A 15,410-nucleotide genomic window follows, 5' to 3' on the forward strand; every position below is an offset into this window, starting at 1 on the left:
ATTTGACAGAGAGATAGAGATCACAAGTAGGCAGAGCAGCAGACAGAGAGAGGGAGGAAAGCAGGCTCCCCACCGAGCAGAGAGCCCGATGTGGGGCTTGATTCCAGTACCCTGAGATCATGACCTGAGCTGAACACAGAGGTTTAACCCACTGAGCCACCCAGGCGCCCCAGGGCTTGGATTTTTATAACAAGTTTGTTTAATTTTGTTGCTGGGGGATAAAATGATCTATGTACTGCTTCCAGCATCAGCCACAGCAGCTCAGAGTTACCTGTAGATCGCCTGAACGCATGGGTGATGTGAGCGACTTTCATGGCAGAAAGGCGGGTTTTGGTGTTGCAAGACTCCAAATAGTATTTTCCCTCTGTTTGAACATGAATAGTTCTATAGTAAGTAAGACAGAGGATCTTTTAATATGGAAATTGTTGGAAAAAATGAAACATCAGGTTGCTACTAGGCTGTGGCTGTTTTTAGCTCAGGGTTGGCAGGGGTCTGGTCACGAGATCAGATAACAGTAATGGCCTCCATTTACTGAGCATTTGCTATAGGTCATGTCCATGGCTACGTGCTTGTCATAGAGGATCCTGTTCAGCCCTGAGGTTATGCTTTTCTGTAGGTGAGGAACCTGTGGCTCGGAGAGATACACAGTTTGCCCGTGTCTGCTCCTGAGCTTGGGTTAGAACAGAGACGGCCAGACCCCAGAGCCCCTGTGTTGCCTGCCGTGGCTACTCAGCCCGAACTCTTGGCTTTAGCTTTTCTTTAGTCTGTAACATTTTAAATAAGTAACAATCTGAAATGATAGCTTTAAAAAAGTTCTTCCGGGGCCCCTGGGTGGCTCAGTGGGTCAAAGCCTCTGCCTTTGGCTCAGGTCATGATCCCAGGGTCCTGGGATTGAGCCCTGCATCTCTCTGCTCGGCAGGGAGCCTGCTTCCTCCTCTCTCTGCCTGCCTCTCTGCCTACTTGTGATCTCTGTCTGTCAAATAAATAAATAAAACCTTTAAATAAATAAAAAAGTTCTTCCTGGGGCGCCCAGCTGGCTTAGTCCGTAGAGCATGTGATTCTTGATCTTGGGGTTGTGAGCTCGATCCCCATGTTGGGTGTAGAGATTACTTAAAAAAAAAAAAAGTCTTTAGGGGCGCCTGGGTGGCTCAGTGGGTTAAGCCTCTGCCTTCTGCTCAAGTCATGGTCTCAGGGTCCTGGGATCAAGCCCTGCATCGGGCTCTCTGCTCAGCGGAGATCCTGCTTCTTCCTTTCTCTGCCTGCCTCTCTGCCTACTTGTGATCTCTGTCTGTCAAATAAATAAATAAAATCTTTTAAAAGTCTTAAAAAAGTTCTTTCTAAGGTCCTCAAGCCACTTCTCCACTATACTTGTTCTTTTTACATGTTTGGAAAATGGGGGAGTGTGGCTTGGGTAGGTAGTTTTAGAGGGAACTCGTGTAAGCGGACACATGGAGGTCCTTCCTGGTTGTGCCACGGTTCTGAACCCAGTACGCTGTAGGGAACAAGAAATTGACAGCCACGCTGTTTCTCAAGATCGGTTGCAGTAATTTTGGAACTGCCTCAAAGTGTTACCCACCGTGACCCTGACGTTGTGTTCCCTTATGTGGCTGATATTTAGAGACTGCCCTTATCCAGAGTGAAATTAAGCCCTGACAGAAACCGCTGCTAAGTTGGGATCCCAGCTGCTGCCACAAGTGACATTGGAAACGCCAGTTGATACGTACATGTGTAGGCACCAGGCAGAGACTGTTGTTAGCCTTGACTGAGGAGCAAATTGAAAACCTGTGAATGAAATATTGGTCCCTGGCAGACTGCTCAGGAAAAAATTGGTGCGACTTTCGGGGCTTGGGGTTTGTTGAGATTTGCTTCTGTGAGCAGGCTGCATGCCTCTCTTCCAGCCTGTGCTTCCTCTGGCGTTCGTCTGACAGCTGGGTCAGCGTCCTGCCGTGGTTGCCCAAGAAAGTGCCTGCTCTTAGTAACACCGTGGCCGTTTATACAGAAATCATGAGGCTACGTAAGCCACCCTTCCTCTGGAAGAAATGACTAGGAGATTAGTCACTGGGAGTTTCTGACCTTCCGTGCTGTAAATGCCGCAATGAACAGTGGTCTGAGGCTCTGTTCTCTTAAATTTTCTCGGTGACCTTTGAAGCTGCTCTCAAAGATTTGATAAAGTACCATAAAATAGCAGCTTATGGCATTTCCTTCTTAAGTGGAGGAGGGTTTTTGTTTCCTTTGGTGAAGTAAGGCCGTAAAGAAAGCAGACCAGTCTGGCGGTCCCACTTGTTGGTGGGGATAAGGAGCAGCTGGGACCTTGATAGTGGAACTGCAAAGTGGCGAAGCCATTTGGAAAATCATTTGGCAAAATCCACAAAATTAAATACAGTATATACTCTGTAGTTAAGCAGTCTGTTCACAGAGAGTGCTTGCATGTGTTCCAGGAGCAGGTATGAGAATGTTCATAGCAGTGTTGTTTCTAGAAGCTGGAAACAGCCCCGTGTCCATGGAAAGTGAAAGCGTGTACATATATTCCAGTGTGCTTAGATTCAGACCTACCTCTGAGTGAAAAAGCAAAAACATGAGAATATGTACAGTGTATTTCCATTTATGTAAAATTCACAAAGCTGTAAATTAAGCTATACTTATAAACTGTCAAAAAAAGTAAGTGCTGATAAACACAAAAATCAGAATCGTGGGGAGGAGGGGGTGCCTGGGGGCTCAGTTAGTTGAGCAGCCAGCTCTTGGTTTCCACTCCGCTCATGATCTTAGGGTCATGGGATTAAGTCCTGCACTGAGCTCCATGCTTACAGCGGAGTCTGCTTGGGACTCATTCTCTCTTTCTCACTCTCTCTCACAAGTAAGTTAATCTTTAAAAAAAAAAAAAAAAAATCAGAGTCACAGTTACCCGTTTTGGGGTCGAAAGGTGTGATCATGAAGGGGCATGTGGTAGCATCAGTGGACTTGAAAACTTTCTGCTTCTAGAGCCGTGTTGTCTGATAGAGCAGCCACCATCTCAAGTACTCAGTAGACATAGGGGCCATCACGTGGGACGGTGTGGATACAGAACATTTCCATCATTGCTGAAAGTTCTGTTTGATAGGCCAGGTCGGTGGATGGATGCGTTTAATTCTAAGGGCTGTGTGTGTGTGGAATTTTTCAAAATTTTGTTTTAATTTCAGTATGAGAAGATCTCTAAAAACGTACGTGTACAAAATCGGAAGTGTAACTAAGTAAGAAGTCAGGGACTAGTAAGAGAGTGGTTGATGAAGCAACATAAGACCCCCGCAGTGTGGGAGCTTGGCTTTGGCCTCTCGGCCAGGTGATTGATACACTTGAGGGACTCAAGAAGAGGGGCAGGAAGTGGGTGTGTGCACGTGTGCGTGTCTGGTGCTGTTGGCAAGATTACCCTAGCAGAGACGTCACCCATTGCTTCCTCCCGCCCCGCCAGCTCCGGTCATTATAGTACTCTGTCAGCTCGCAGATGCAGTTTGCGTGACCTTGCAGGCCACCCGAAATCTGTGTTGTTGACCCATTGTTTCAAGGAAAAGATGACAAGCAGCCTCCCAGTCAGAATCTGTCCTAGTTAGTGCTGTCTTCTATTTCCAGAGTCGAGGAGGTCCATCACCATTACGAAGAACCAGCTTTCTCCGCTTGATTTAACACCTTGAGTGTTAAAGGTCGGTCTTTCTAGGCTATTAAATACTCCCAGGAGAGACATTTATTGGTGGTTGCAGTTCTTTCTTTAAATGCGGATAGGGATTGCCAGCTGTGCCTCAAGACGGACTAGAATTTCAGGCTGAGGTCGAGAAAGTGCTGTAAGACACTTCTTGCCTCCAGCTTGCTCTCAGGAGGAGGTGCCCTTGATTGCTTTTGGGTCCTGATCAGGGCTGGCTCCGTGAGTGCAGGAACCTGAGAGGTTTTTAGGGGGCCCACCGTGCGTTGCTGTTCTGCCCGGTTGTGATGTCAGGTGGTGAATCTGTCCTGTTCATACAGCAGCTCAGGGTTGCAGACGGGCAAAGCGGAAGTTGGCTCGGGCAGCCCAGGTCTCTGGAGGTCTTTGACCGGTGGAGAAACCATGCATCCTGCCTAGACTTCCCCATTTGTGTCTGCTTTTCTGGGTCTGCTTTCAGTCTTAGTTGCGTGGGTGGAAGTCCCACGAATTAGGACATTACTCTACCATCGCCCCTGGCTCGGGAGCCGGCCTGGTTAGCACTGTGACTGTAGGGACACTGAGGCAGGCAGTGGAGACGTGCAGCCACAGAGGGAAACAGATTGAGACTTCCGGCCCATGCTAGAGGAAGAGGAGGATGGCATTTCTAAGGCCCTCAATTACTTAGTGTTGTTACGTTAAAAAAGTTGAGTGCTGCAGAATAACCTGATTCATTTGGGAGATGAGAATTCATCTTGAGTTTGGTCAGCCTCGCTGCCCTTCCAGCTAGTCCCGTCTGGCCAGCTCCCAGCATGGAGGCACCATGTGCCCGGTACCTGGTAAGACCCTCCCAGGCAGTGCCTCGCTTATTCTACATCACGTTGGCCATCTCAAGGACAGGGCCATCAGCCTTGTTTTCCGGAAAAAGGAACCTAAGACTTGGAAGGTGATTTTGAAGTATTTTAACCCAGATAGTCTGACTTCAGAGCTTACCCTTTTAACCCCCGCGTGTATGACTGGACCGGTGACACCATTCTGAAGTATAAAGAAGGAGGCACAGACTGTATGGGGGACGCACCTGCTTGGGGAGAAGAGGCAAGGTACAGGAGGACGGAGGAGCCGCACCATGCCGTCCCCGCTGTGACTCCCAGGGATGACCGTGACATGTAAGGGCAGCTGCCGAGAGCCCATCCTTACACTGCACTGAGCCGTTCCGTGTGCGGGGAGAGGTGCACCAGCTTCCTGTGGACCTCTCTACACCTTTGGGGTCCAAGAAGGGCTTCCTGCCAGCAGACAGCTGCAAAACCGTGTTTGGCTTGCCCGCATATGAACGAAGGTCAGGCTCTGGCTTTTCTCTTGGTCCAGAGTGCAGTGGGCTTCTAGACAGTTGGCAAAGAGCAGGTAGTTTACCTGATCCTGCCTGCCACCTGGAAAGTCTGTCTCTCTGAAGCCACAGGCAGTAACAGACATGGTGACAGACCTGTAGCACAAGGTCCTATGTCATTTATTTGGAAGGGTGTTTTAATAGTAAACCGTTGGAAAAATGGAAAGGGGGGGTGCCTGGGACACCTGGATAGCTCAGTCAGTTAAGCGTCTGCCTTCGGCTCAGGTCATGATCCCAGGGTCCTCAGATCAAGTCCCACATGGGGTTCTCTGCTTGATGGGGAGTCTGCTTCTCCTTCTCCATCTGCTTTTGTGCTTGCTCGGTCTCTCTCTTTCTCTCTCTCTCTGATGTTTAAGTAAAATCTTTAAAATAAAAAAGGGCGGTGCCTCGTAGTTTTAAAACTACAAAGCATTTATTTTTCTATTGCATAGGATCATGTTCTGTCCCCTAATTTTCAACTACTTTCCAAATATTTTCTGTGAATTTCAGGTAGTATCAAAAGAAGCGGTCTGTTTTGAGGGATAGTTCGTGATTGGTTGGTTGAATGTTTACTGTTGAGTGAATGTTTACTGAGCATCTTCTATGGGCCTGGTACCATGTTAGCACGGGGGATGCAGGCATGCACAGTTGTGGTCCTCAGGTGAGTTTGCATTCTTGTGAGGAGACAGGCACATAAATAAGTCACTTAATAAGATGGTTTCAGACCTGGACAGCACTGAGGTAAATGGTGAGGTGAAGGAAGTACTCAGTGGGTTTTTGCTTTTTATAAAAACAGCTTCATTGAGATATAATTCACATATACAGTTGGCTCAAAGTGTGGAATTACGTGTGTGTGTGTGTGTGTGTGTGTGTGTGTGTGTGTGTGTAGTAATTTACTGGGGTTTGGTACAACTGTCACCAGATTCTAATTTTAGAACATTTATGTCTGCCCCAGAAGAAAACTCATTAGCAACCTCTCTCCTTCCCTCTCCCATTCCCTCATTCTTAGCCACGAACCTACTTTCTGTCCCTATAAATTTGCCTATTCCGGACATTTCAAATCAATGGAAGATCCTTCAAGTGGTCTTTTGTGACTGGCTTCTCTCACTTTGCATAATTTTATCAAATTTGTCTATGTTGTAGCAGGTCTCAGGATTTCATTTCTCTTTATTGCCAGGCAATACTCTGTTGTAAGGGTATGCCACATTTTATGTGTTTGTTCATGGACATTTGAGTTATTTCCATCTGTCGAATCTTATGAGTAATGCTCCCGTGACCTTTTGTGTACGAATCACGTGGATGTGTATTTTCATTTCTCTTGAGCATATGCCTAGGAATAGAATTGCTGGGTCGTCCGGTAACTGTGTTTGATCTTATGAGGAGCTGCCAGATATTTTCCACAGCTGCTGCCCCATTTTACATTTCCAGCAGGAGTGTAGGAGGGTTCCAGCTCCCCAGCCATCACACACTTGGTTACTACGTGTCTTTTACTCTGCACTGTGGGTTTGAAGGAGTAACTTGTGTCGGTTTCGGCATTTCCCTGATGACTAATGATGTTGAGCGTCTTTTGGTATGGTCATTCCTCATTTGTGTATCTTATTCGGAGAAATGGTTTTTGAAGTCCCTGGGTCATTTTTAATTGGATTATTTGTCTTTTGTTGTTGAATTATAAGAGTTGTTTGTTTTCTCTTTTTTTTTTAAAGATTTTGTTGTTGTTGTTGTTGTTTATCAGAGAGAGAGAGGGGGAGAGAGCAAGCACAGGCAGACAGAGAGGCAGGCAGAGACAGAGGGAGAAGCAGACTCCCCGCCGAGCAAGGAGCCCAATGTGGGACTCGATCCCAGGACGCTGGGATCATGACCTGAGCCGAAGGCAGCTGCTTAACCAACTGAGCCACCCAGGCGTCCCTTGTTTGTTTTCTCTATGCAGGGCCTTATTAGGTGTAGGAGTGCAAATATCTTCTCCCATTCTGTAGTTTGTTCATTTTCTTGTGGTATCATTTGCAGCACAAATGTTTTAATTGATAGATAATATCCTGTTAGTTTCAGGTGTACAACTTAATGATTTGATATTCGTAGGTACAAAACAGCAACCCGGTAAGTCTAGTTTAAATTTTACCTTTCAGTGAAGTCCAATTCATTTGATTTTTCTTTTGTCACTTGTGCTTTTGTCATTCTAAGAAACCATCACCAAATCAAAGGTCACAAAAAGTTTATCCCTAGGTTTTATTCTAAAAGTTAATAGTTTTAACACTTACGTTCAGGTCTTTGATCCATTTTGAATTAATTTTTGTATATGGTGTGAGGTAAGAGCCCAGATTCGTTCTCGTTCTTTTGTATGTGAAATGTCCAGTTGTGCCTGCATCACTTGTTGAAAAGAACATTCATTCCTCCATTGGATAGCCTGCATCCTTGTTAAGAATTGATTGGCCGTAGACACGTGGCCAATTTATTCTGGACTCTCAATTCTATTCCATTATTCTATATGCCTGTCCTTATGTGAGTACCATGCTATCTTGATTACTATAACTTCTGAATAGGAAGTTTTAAAGTCAGGAAGATGAGTCTTCTCATTTTATTCTTTTTTCCACATTGTTTTGGCTATTCTGTGTCTCATGCTTATTTCCATGCTTATTTTAGGATTAGATTATCATTTTCTGCAAAAAGCCATCTGGGATTCTCCAAGGGATTATATTGAATCTGTAGATCAGTTTGGGGAATATTGCCATTTTAATATTAGTCTTAATTCGTGAACGCGGTATGCTTTTGCATTTATTTAGATTGTCTTTCTTTCCACCATGTTTTATAGTTTTTAGTGTGCGTCTTGCACTTCTTGTGTTAAATTTATGCCTAAGCATTTTATTCTTTTTTTTTTTTCCTTCAAGATTTTATTTATTTATTTATTTATTTGACAAACAGAGATCTCAAATAGGCAGAGGGGCAGGCAGAGAGAGAGAGAGAAGAGGAAGCAGGCTCTCTGCTGGGCAGAGAGCCCCATGTGGGGCTCGATCCCAGGACCCTGGGATCATGACCTGAGCTGAAGACCGAGGCTTTAACCCACTGAGCCACCCAGGGGCCCCTAAGTATTTTATTCTTTTTGATGATATTGTCAGCGGGAACTCTTTGTTTTTGTTTTGTTTTTGTCAAAGTGTAATTGATACACAGTGTTACACTGGTTGCAGGTGTAGGACACAGTAAGCCAGCATCTCCACATGTTAGGCTGGGCTTACCACAAGTGTAGCTACTATCTGTCACTAGACAGCGCTAGTACAATATCATTGTTATGTTCCCTATGCTGTACTTTTAACTCCAATGATTTATTCGTTCCATAACTGGAAACCTGTGTCTCCCACTCCCTTTCCCCCATTTTGTCCATCTTCCCAACCCCTTCCCTCTGCAACCATCATCATTTCCCTGTAGTATAAATGGAAGCTTTTTTGAAGATCTTATTTTATTTTATTTGTTTATTTATTTTTGAAAGACCCTTGAGAGAGTGTTTAAAAATTTTATTTGACTGAGAGAGTGTGTGTACACAAGCAAGGGGAGCAGCAGAGGAAGAGGGGGAAGCAGGCTCCCCATGGAGCAAGGAACCCAATGCAGGCTCGATCCCAGGACTCTGGGATCATGACTGAGCCGAAGGCAGACTCTTAACTGACTGAGCCACACAGGTGCCCCCACGATCTTATTTATTTATTTTAGAGAGAGAGGGAGAAAGAGAATCCTGTGTAGACTCCACACTGTGTGGGGAGCCTTCCATGGGGCTCTGTCTCACTACCCTGAAGATCATGACCTGAGCCAAAATCAAGAGTTGGGCACTTAACCAGCTGAGCCACTCAGGTGCCCCTAAATGGAAGCTTGGTAAAATTTCATTTTGGAACATTCATTTCTACTGTACAGAAATCCAACAGACTTTTGTATATTGATCCTGTGGTTTATTAGTGCTAATAGTTTTTTAGTGAATTGCTTGGGATTTTCCATACACAGGGTCATCTACAAATAGTTTTATGTCCTCCTTCCCAAGCTAGACAACTTTTGTTGGGTACTGGAGTACGATACTGAGTAAGAATGGTGAGAATGGGCAAGCTGGGCTTGTTCCTGACCTTGGAGAGAAACCATCCAGTCTCGCACTCTGTTCCGGGGGTTTGGGCACCTCAGTGCTGTTTCAGTCTCTAGTGCCGACTCTGAGGCCGTGCCTGTGACACTTGCTGCTGTTCCCTAAACCAACAGAAACGAGGACGTTGACTCAAAACCTCAAAAGGAGGTTGACTCAAAAATGTATGACTTTCATTCCAGTCCATACATTCTGCACGTCCATGATTCTGCTTTGGTATTCTTGCTTCTTAGCCAGTTCCCTTAGACTCAGCGCATCAGACAGAGTAAAGAGGATGCTGGAATACTGGCAGATTCTTTTTCCATAGCCATTTTGACTGCCTTTGACTTCCACAATTTTGAACAGCCTAATTTAGATGGAAATTGCAGAAATTAAGACACGTGAGCAGAAGTGTTTCAGTAGATCCGTCTTTCCTTTCCTTTGTAACTAAACAGCCAGGGAAGAAGATTTGTCTAGGGGCGATGCTTGTTTCTGCAGAAGGTCCGCGGAGCACAGCTTCTTCCTACCCTGCTTCTAACCATTCGCCCCTCCTTGTTTCCAGACTCCCAGCGCTCCCATCTCTCCTCCTTCACCATGAAGCTGAAGGACAAATTCCACTCGCCCAAAATCAAGAGGACGCCGTCCAAGAAGGGAAAACCAGCCGAGGCGTCTGTGAAAAACCCGGAGAAGCCTGTGAGCAAAGTAAGCCGACTCTCTCTAGGTGCTCCTCCCGGCCTTCGCCTGCTTCGAGCAGTATGAGTTTGTGCTGTTTTTAAGTTCATTCCCTGGGGATTCAGCTTTCCGTGCCAAACACCTGCTCCATACTTACTCCACAGCGTTCGTGCTGCCAGGCAGGGACGGCCAGCGTCCTTGCGCAGTGTGAGCCTGTAGGATGGTGAGTGTTTGTCCTGTTAATCAGAGTCGAGCTCAGTCGGCTAGAACAGTTCCCCTCTTCCAGATGTGTCATCCTCTGGGCACGTAAAACAGCTCGGCCCACCGTGTCTACACCCCGTGGTGCTGCCTCCCTGCCCCAGATGGCCCCACGTTGCCCTACACACGCACACTTAGAGGGAGGCGTGTGACGTCCAGAACATCCTTCATTAGGCTTCAGGGCCCATGCTCTGAAACATGCCAAATTCTTAAAGCCCGGCCAAGGATGTCCTCAAGCACAGGCCACCTGAGCAGGGCTGGCTGGGCCGGCCGCGTCAGAACAGCGGTACACGTTCACCTCCCCCTGCAGCCTCAAATGGCCATTTCAAGCTCTGTAGGAATCCAGGTTTCCTCTCTTCCAGGAGGCAACAGACAGATTTCTACCAGAGGGCTACCCTCTCCCCTTGGATCTGGAGCAGCAGGCAGTAGAATTTATGTCCACCAGTGCTGTGGCTTCCAGGTCTCAGAGGCAGAAGGTCAGTGTGACGCTAAGAACGATTGGGTTTGCCTTGCCTTCTACTGCAGAATCCCGGGCCGTGGTTTTGGGGCTGGAAGGAAAAAGCTACTGCAATATCCTTGTGTTCAGTTGGGTGGCAGCTGTGGGCTTCACTGTTCAGGAAACAGTCCAAGGGGCCTTGGGTGAAATGAAGTTTATCCAAGCCCCTGTGGTCTTTGGAGAGAGCTCAGCATTCCGTGACGAAAGCTTGGGGGTCCTTTCTGGGGTTGTTTGGGTATACTGCTTGGGTCCGGCGGGTTCTGGGGGAGGTGGGTGAGTCTCAGCTCTTCAGACCCGCTCTTCTTTCCTTGAGCTGCTCAGGGAATGGGACTCATTAGGGAGGAGCGTCTGCTGGGACAGGCGCCGGGTTACACATCTGCGAGACTGTGTGCGGTGAGAACGCACAGAACCAAGTACTGAGAACCGGGGACACCTTTTGTGCTGCTAACGTTTGTCCAGACTTGCCTTAGCTCCCTGCTCGGTGCTTTGCGCTTACTCTCTCACTGAACACTCACAGCGACCCTGGGAGGTGGAAACTTACCTTGCAGAAGTGGAAACCGAGGCTGTAGAGGTAGGAAGCCTTAGCCACTATCACGCAGGAAGAGGTAGTGGAGCTGAGGTGAGCTCGGGCCGCCTGACACCCTCGTCAGTGCTGGCGGGGCACCGCGCTTCCTCTTTATGAGAGCCAGAATTGATGTTGGGATGTCCTACAAATCCAGATGGCGACTCACACACGAAACAGAGAAGCAGAATTAACCGTAGTAATGTAAAATAAAAGGAAGCCCATAGACAAATGCATCCAAACACTCCGGTGCATGTCACACCTGCACTTGGACACCGCCGGCAGATGCTGCCCCATTACATAGACACGTAGGCCTTGACTTGTGGAGTGTACCTATATTTTTGGTTTTGTTTTGACCAGAATATCGTAAAATTCTAGTTAAAAGTGGAGAACATTGAAGTCTGAAGTCCAAAAGTCTCTTGTTGAATAACCTTTTTCCCAAAGGAGGCTGAAGAAGGTCAAGTGTTGGTTGTTTGACAGATTGATGAATCCCTGGACCGCAGCGGAGTAGGAAAGTAGAAGACTTGGTGTGAAGCACAGTCATTTTCTGGTTCATTCTGTTCAGCAACCTCTTGGAGCTGAGTTTGGCTAAAAAACAAACCAAAAACAACAACCCCAAGCAGTGTCCTTGGCTGGGTAGCGTAGCGCTGGCAGCCTGGGGTAGAGCGGCTGTGTCCTGCTGGTCCCCTCTGATAAGAGACTGTCTCTCCACTCCGTTCTTGGAGCGGTTCCCCCTTTCTGCATCTCTCCGAGAGATGGCACGGGGGCACATTCAGTGTGAAAGTGTCCTTCACTCAGGGTGAGTTCCTGCAAATCCCAGGGGACATTGGCAGTGTCTAGAGACATTTTTGGTTGTCAGCACTAGGCTGGTAAAGCAGGTGCTGCTGGGTCTGGTGGGTAGAAGCCGGGGATGCTGGTGAACGTCCCACACAGTCCAGCCCCCCTGCAGCAGCGGGTTATCCACTGCAAGATGTCCGTAATGCTGCGGCTGAGAGCCCGTCCTGTGGCAGGGACTGTAGGTACGATCTTCACCCGGGGAAGAGAGTTCCTCTAGTTGTTGGTTGATATCCTTTAAGAAGGGTTGAATCACCCTGCTCTGCCCCAAGTCAGCTGCCCAGGACTGTGAGTACACACCTGATTAGCAGAAGCCCACAGGCAGAAGTGGAAGTGTTGGTCAGTCTTACAAGATGCTGTTGGAGAAGTCTGAAAATACTTTTGTCACTGGCTCTCATCATTATTGATTAGTTACTAGCTCTCTTACCTCTTAGAGAATATTTCCATTTATGTTCTCATTTTAATCCCAGTTTATATGCATGGCATTCTGTGTTGATTTTATTTTTACTTTTTTTAAACTAGATTCTACACCCAATGTGGGGCTTGAACTCATGACCCTGAGAGCATGAGTCGCATGCCCTACTGCCCGGGCCAGCTGGGCGCCCCAGCATTCCCTGTTTAAATACCGGGGAACTGCAGCTCAGGAGGTCACAGATTCGGATTCATCTGCAGCTTCCCGGGGGTTTCTCTTTGCCCAGGCCCTGTCCTGTTTACTCCTCACTATAACTGTGTGCAAAAGCTTCTTTATTGCTCATATACAGAGTCTGGGCTCTGGCCCAAGTTTTCTCCGTCAAAATCTGGTTTTATTTTATGAACTACTTCCACGTGCTTTCTCACTCACTGCCCCACATCAGGCTCTGTAGGTCACCCAGGTTAGGGATTAGCCTCCCTGTTTTGCAGATGAGCCTGAAGCCAGTGGACCTCAAGCCCAGTGGTGGCTTCGGGTCTAGGCCCTCCCCCAGCACCGTGACCCTCAGGCAGTTGCCGGGTTTGTGGATGGACAGTGGCGTCATCCCCCAGAGCAGGAGGGGATGCCCTGGTACAGCCAGGTGACATCAGCGGAGCCAAGGCTTTGGGTTCCCAGCTCTAGCACGAGCTCCGTCCGGGAGTCTCCCTGTAAACTCTCTGACCGCTGGCTGCGTTTGCGAGGTGCGGAGCTGTTCAGAAGCGGAGGGGCTGCGGGCGGACCCTGCTCGGAGGCCGATGGTTCTGGGAGCACAGCTGGCTGGATGCCCAGTGGGTGGGACCTGGCGCTGCTAAGTTGTCGGCTCCCTTAGCAGGAGTGCGGCGCAGGCTGGCGCTTCAGTGGCTCATTTGATCTCTGCAAAGCACCGGAAGATTCTTTGTGCTCAGAAGTGCCCTCCTGCCCCTTTTGGGTGCCCCCATCTCCAGGTCAGCCCCTTTCTCCCTGGCAAACCTGATGACACATTTTCTCATGATGTTTGCTGCCTCCTCCCCATCTTTCACCATCCCTGGCTCCAGACATGTCCTGGTGTGCTGAGAAGGGCAGGGCTGAGGTCAGGGCCCTCTAGCCAGACTGGCCAGCCGGGGTTTCAGTCACACTAATGTCTGGGTGTGATTCCTTCATAGTCACGTCCTTCCTGGCCCCGGCGGGCAGTGGCAGAGCAGAAAGCTCCTATCTCCATGAGGTCCATGAGGTGGGAAACAAGAGCCTGAATTCTTGGAAACATACAGTAAATAAATGTGTCCGATTGTTAAAAAAAGAAAAAAAAGGAGAAAAGGTGAGGGTAAAGTGGCCAGTGATGGGGGTGGGGAAGGGGTGCCCCTCCCCTTAGAAAACATCATCCTTGGGGTCTACAGACCACCTTTGGGGAAGTACCCCATTGAGGGTGGAAGTTGCCTCACCAAAGAAGCTGTTTACTTCTTGATCCCATTTGTCTATTTGTCTTTTGATATTCCCATTCATTAAACATGGCAACTTAAATAAATTTACACTGACATTCCCCATCGTTTAAGAAGAGAGCTAGTGTTCCGAATCATAATTACTTCTTGTTATATGTGATTCATCTATTTACAGATTATTGTTTAAATCAGCTTTTTCTAGGATGTTCTTCTTGCCCTTAGTTGCTTTTATTAATGTAGTCACTGGATGCCAAAGAGCCCACAGGTGGCAATTTTCCTCCCATACAGCCGTCGTAATTTGCACTGAACATGTAACCCGTTTCACTAGGCTAGGGCTTCTGTTTTCTAGACGGTCCTGATCTCCCTTCCCTGCCAGCCAGCTGGGACCTGGGTTGCTGACATTAGGGCCAAGAGAGAGGGAGGCTAGGGAAAGGAACCGAGGTGCGTGTGTGCCCACTGACTGTGGATTCGAGGTATCCTGTAGTCGTAGAGAAAAGATTTGGGCATGAGAATTTGAATGCTGGTTAGCGTAGGGCTCTGTATGTGGTTTTCCTCTTAGCTGGGCTTTCTGCAGGAGCAGAGGGACTGAGTGCTCTTCACGTCTGCCGCCCGAGCAGCGACTGTATCACTGCCACCTGCTCAGACTCCTTTGCCTTTTCACCCCAGCGCATCCGCCCCTTCTAACCCTGGGGTTTCTAGACCCTTTGAGAGAGCCATGTCATGTCCTTGAGAGGGGGCTGTCTCTTTGGGTTGAATGTGGGACTCCAGTGAGGGGTCCTGGGAAGACGGGTTTTGAACACAAATGCCTCCGCCCATCTTGCATAGTCCCTCAGGTCTTTGAAAGGCCTGGGACCTCTGGATTTGATTTACTGGATAGATAAGCACCGGGAGGAGATCTAACTGTTGGTTTTCTAAGCTTCTGCAGCTGTGAGCAAATTAGTCCTCCCTACACGTAATGAGATGAGTGGTGATATCTCAGTGAGGTAGAGCAGGAGAAGCCATTTTTAAGACCTCAGGCCATGTCAGTCTCTACTGGGAAGGGAATGCAGGAGGATCTCGGTGAACTTTCTTGGGGCAAGCTCCCTTTTCCTTCCTTCAAGCCTAGCCTCTGTATCCTGATTGCAATCCTTAGAAGGTAATTTGGCTTGGCTTCTGCAGCAAGAAGCCTCTTCTGTTTGCACCAGTGTCAAGCTAGTTTATAGGAAATCATACTTTATTTTTCTCAAAATAGCTCCCTTTAATCTCTCTCCTCCCTCCTTATGCTTAACATTTCCTTTCAGAACCTGAGCTGGCTGGAAGAGAAAGAGAAAGAAGTTGTTAGTGCCTTGCGCTACTTTAAGACCATTGTGGACAAAATGGCTATTGATAAGAAGGTCCTGGAGATGCTTCCAGGGTCAGCCAGCAAGGTGCTGGAGGCCATCTTACCGCTGGTGCAGAGTGATCCTCGAACTCAGCACAGGTAAGTTGCGCCAAAGTCCTTGGCTGTGTCAGAGCGAGGGAGGCCTACGGGCGTCTTGGTTTGGGGACACTTCAAACTCCAGGCTTCTAGGGATTGGGGAGAATGTTGGGAGGGAAAGGGGGCCCTCTCCCCGCCCTCCACAGCTATGACTTGATGCTCTCCCAAGGTTG

At 47.9% G+C, this 15,410-nt stretch overlaps 1 protein-coding gene across 22 annotated transcripts in view; it reads left to right on the forward strand.

Moving 5' to 3' along the window:
* Window positions 1-15,410, forward strand: part of RAPGEF1 (Rap guanine nucleotide exchange factor 1) — a 134,754-nt gene that overhangs the window by 58,222 nt on the left and 61,122 nt on the right. For 15 of the 22 annotated variants that reach the window (XM_032307913.1, XM_032307915.1, XM_032307931.1 and 12 more), the window contains exons 2-4: window positions 9,659-9,798; window positions 10,389-10,502; window positions 15,062-15,240. In XM_032307913.1, coding sequence (XP_032163804.1) covers window positions 9,659-9,798; window positions 10,389-10,502; window positions 15,062-15,240 — 433 coding nt within the window. Of the gene's footprint in view, window positions 1-1,427; window positions 1,830-4,957; window positions 4,983-9,658; window positions 9,799-10,388; window positions 10,503-15,061; window positions 15,241-15,410 lie in introns of those variants that run through there. The other 7 variants (XM_032307923.1, XM_032307933.1, XM_032307922.1 and 4 more) reach the window with 3 other exon arrangements.

Source organism: Mustela erminea, chromosome 12 (genome assembly GCF_009829155.1).
Source record: "Mustela erminea isolate mMusErm1 chromosome 12, mMusErm1.Pri, whole genome shotgun sequence".
NCBI classification, from domain to species: Eukaryota; Metazoa; Chordata; class Mammalia; order Carnivora; family Mustelidae; genus Mustela; species Mustela erminea.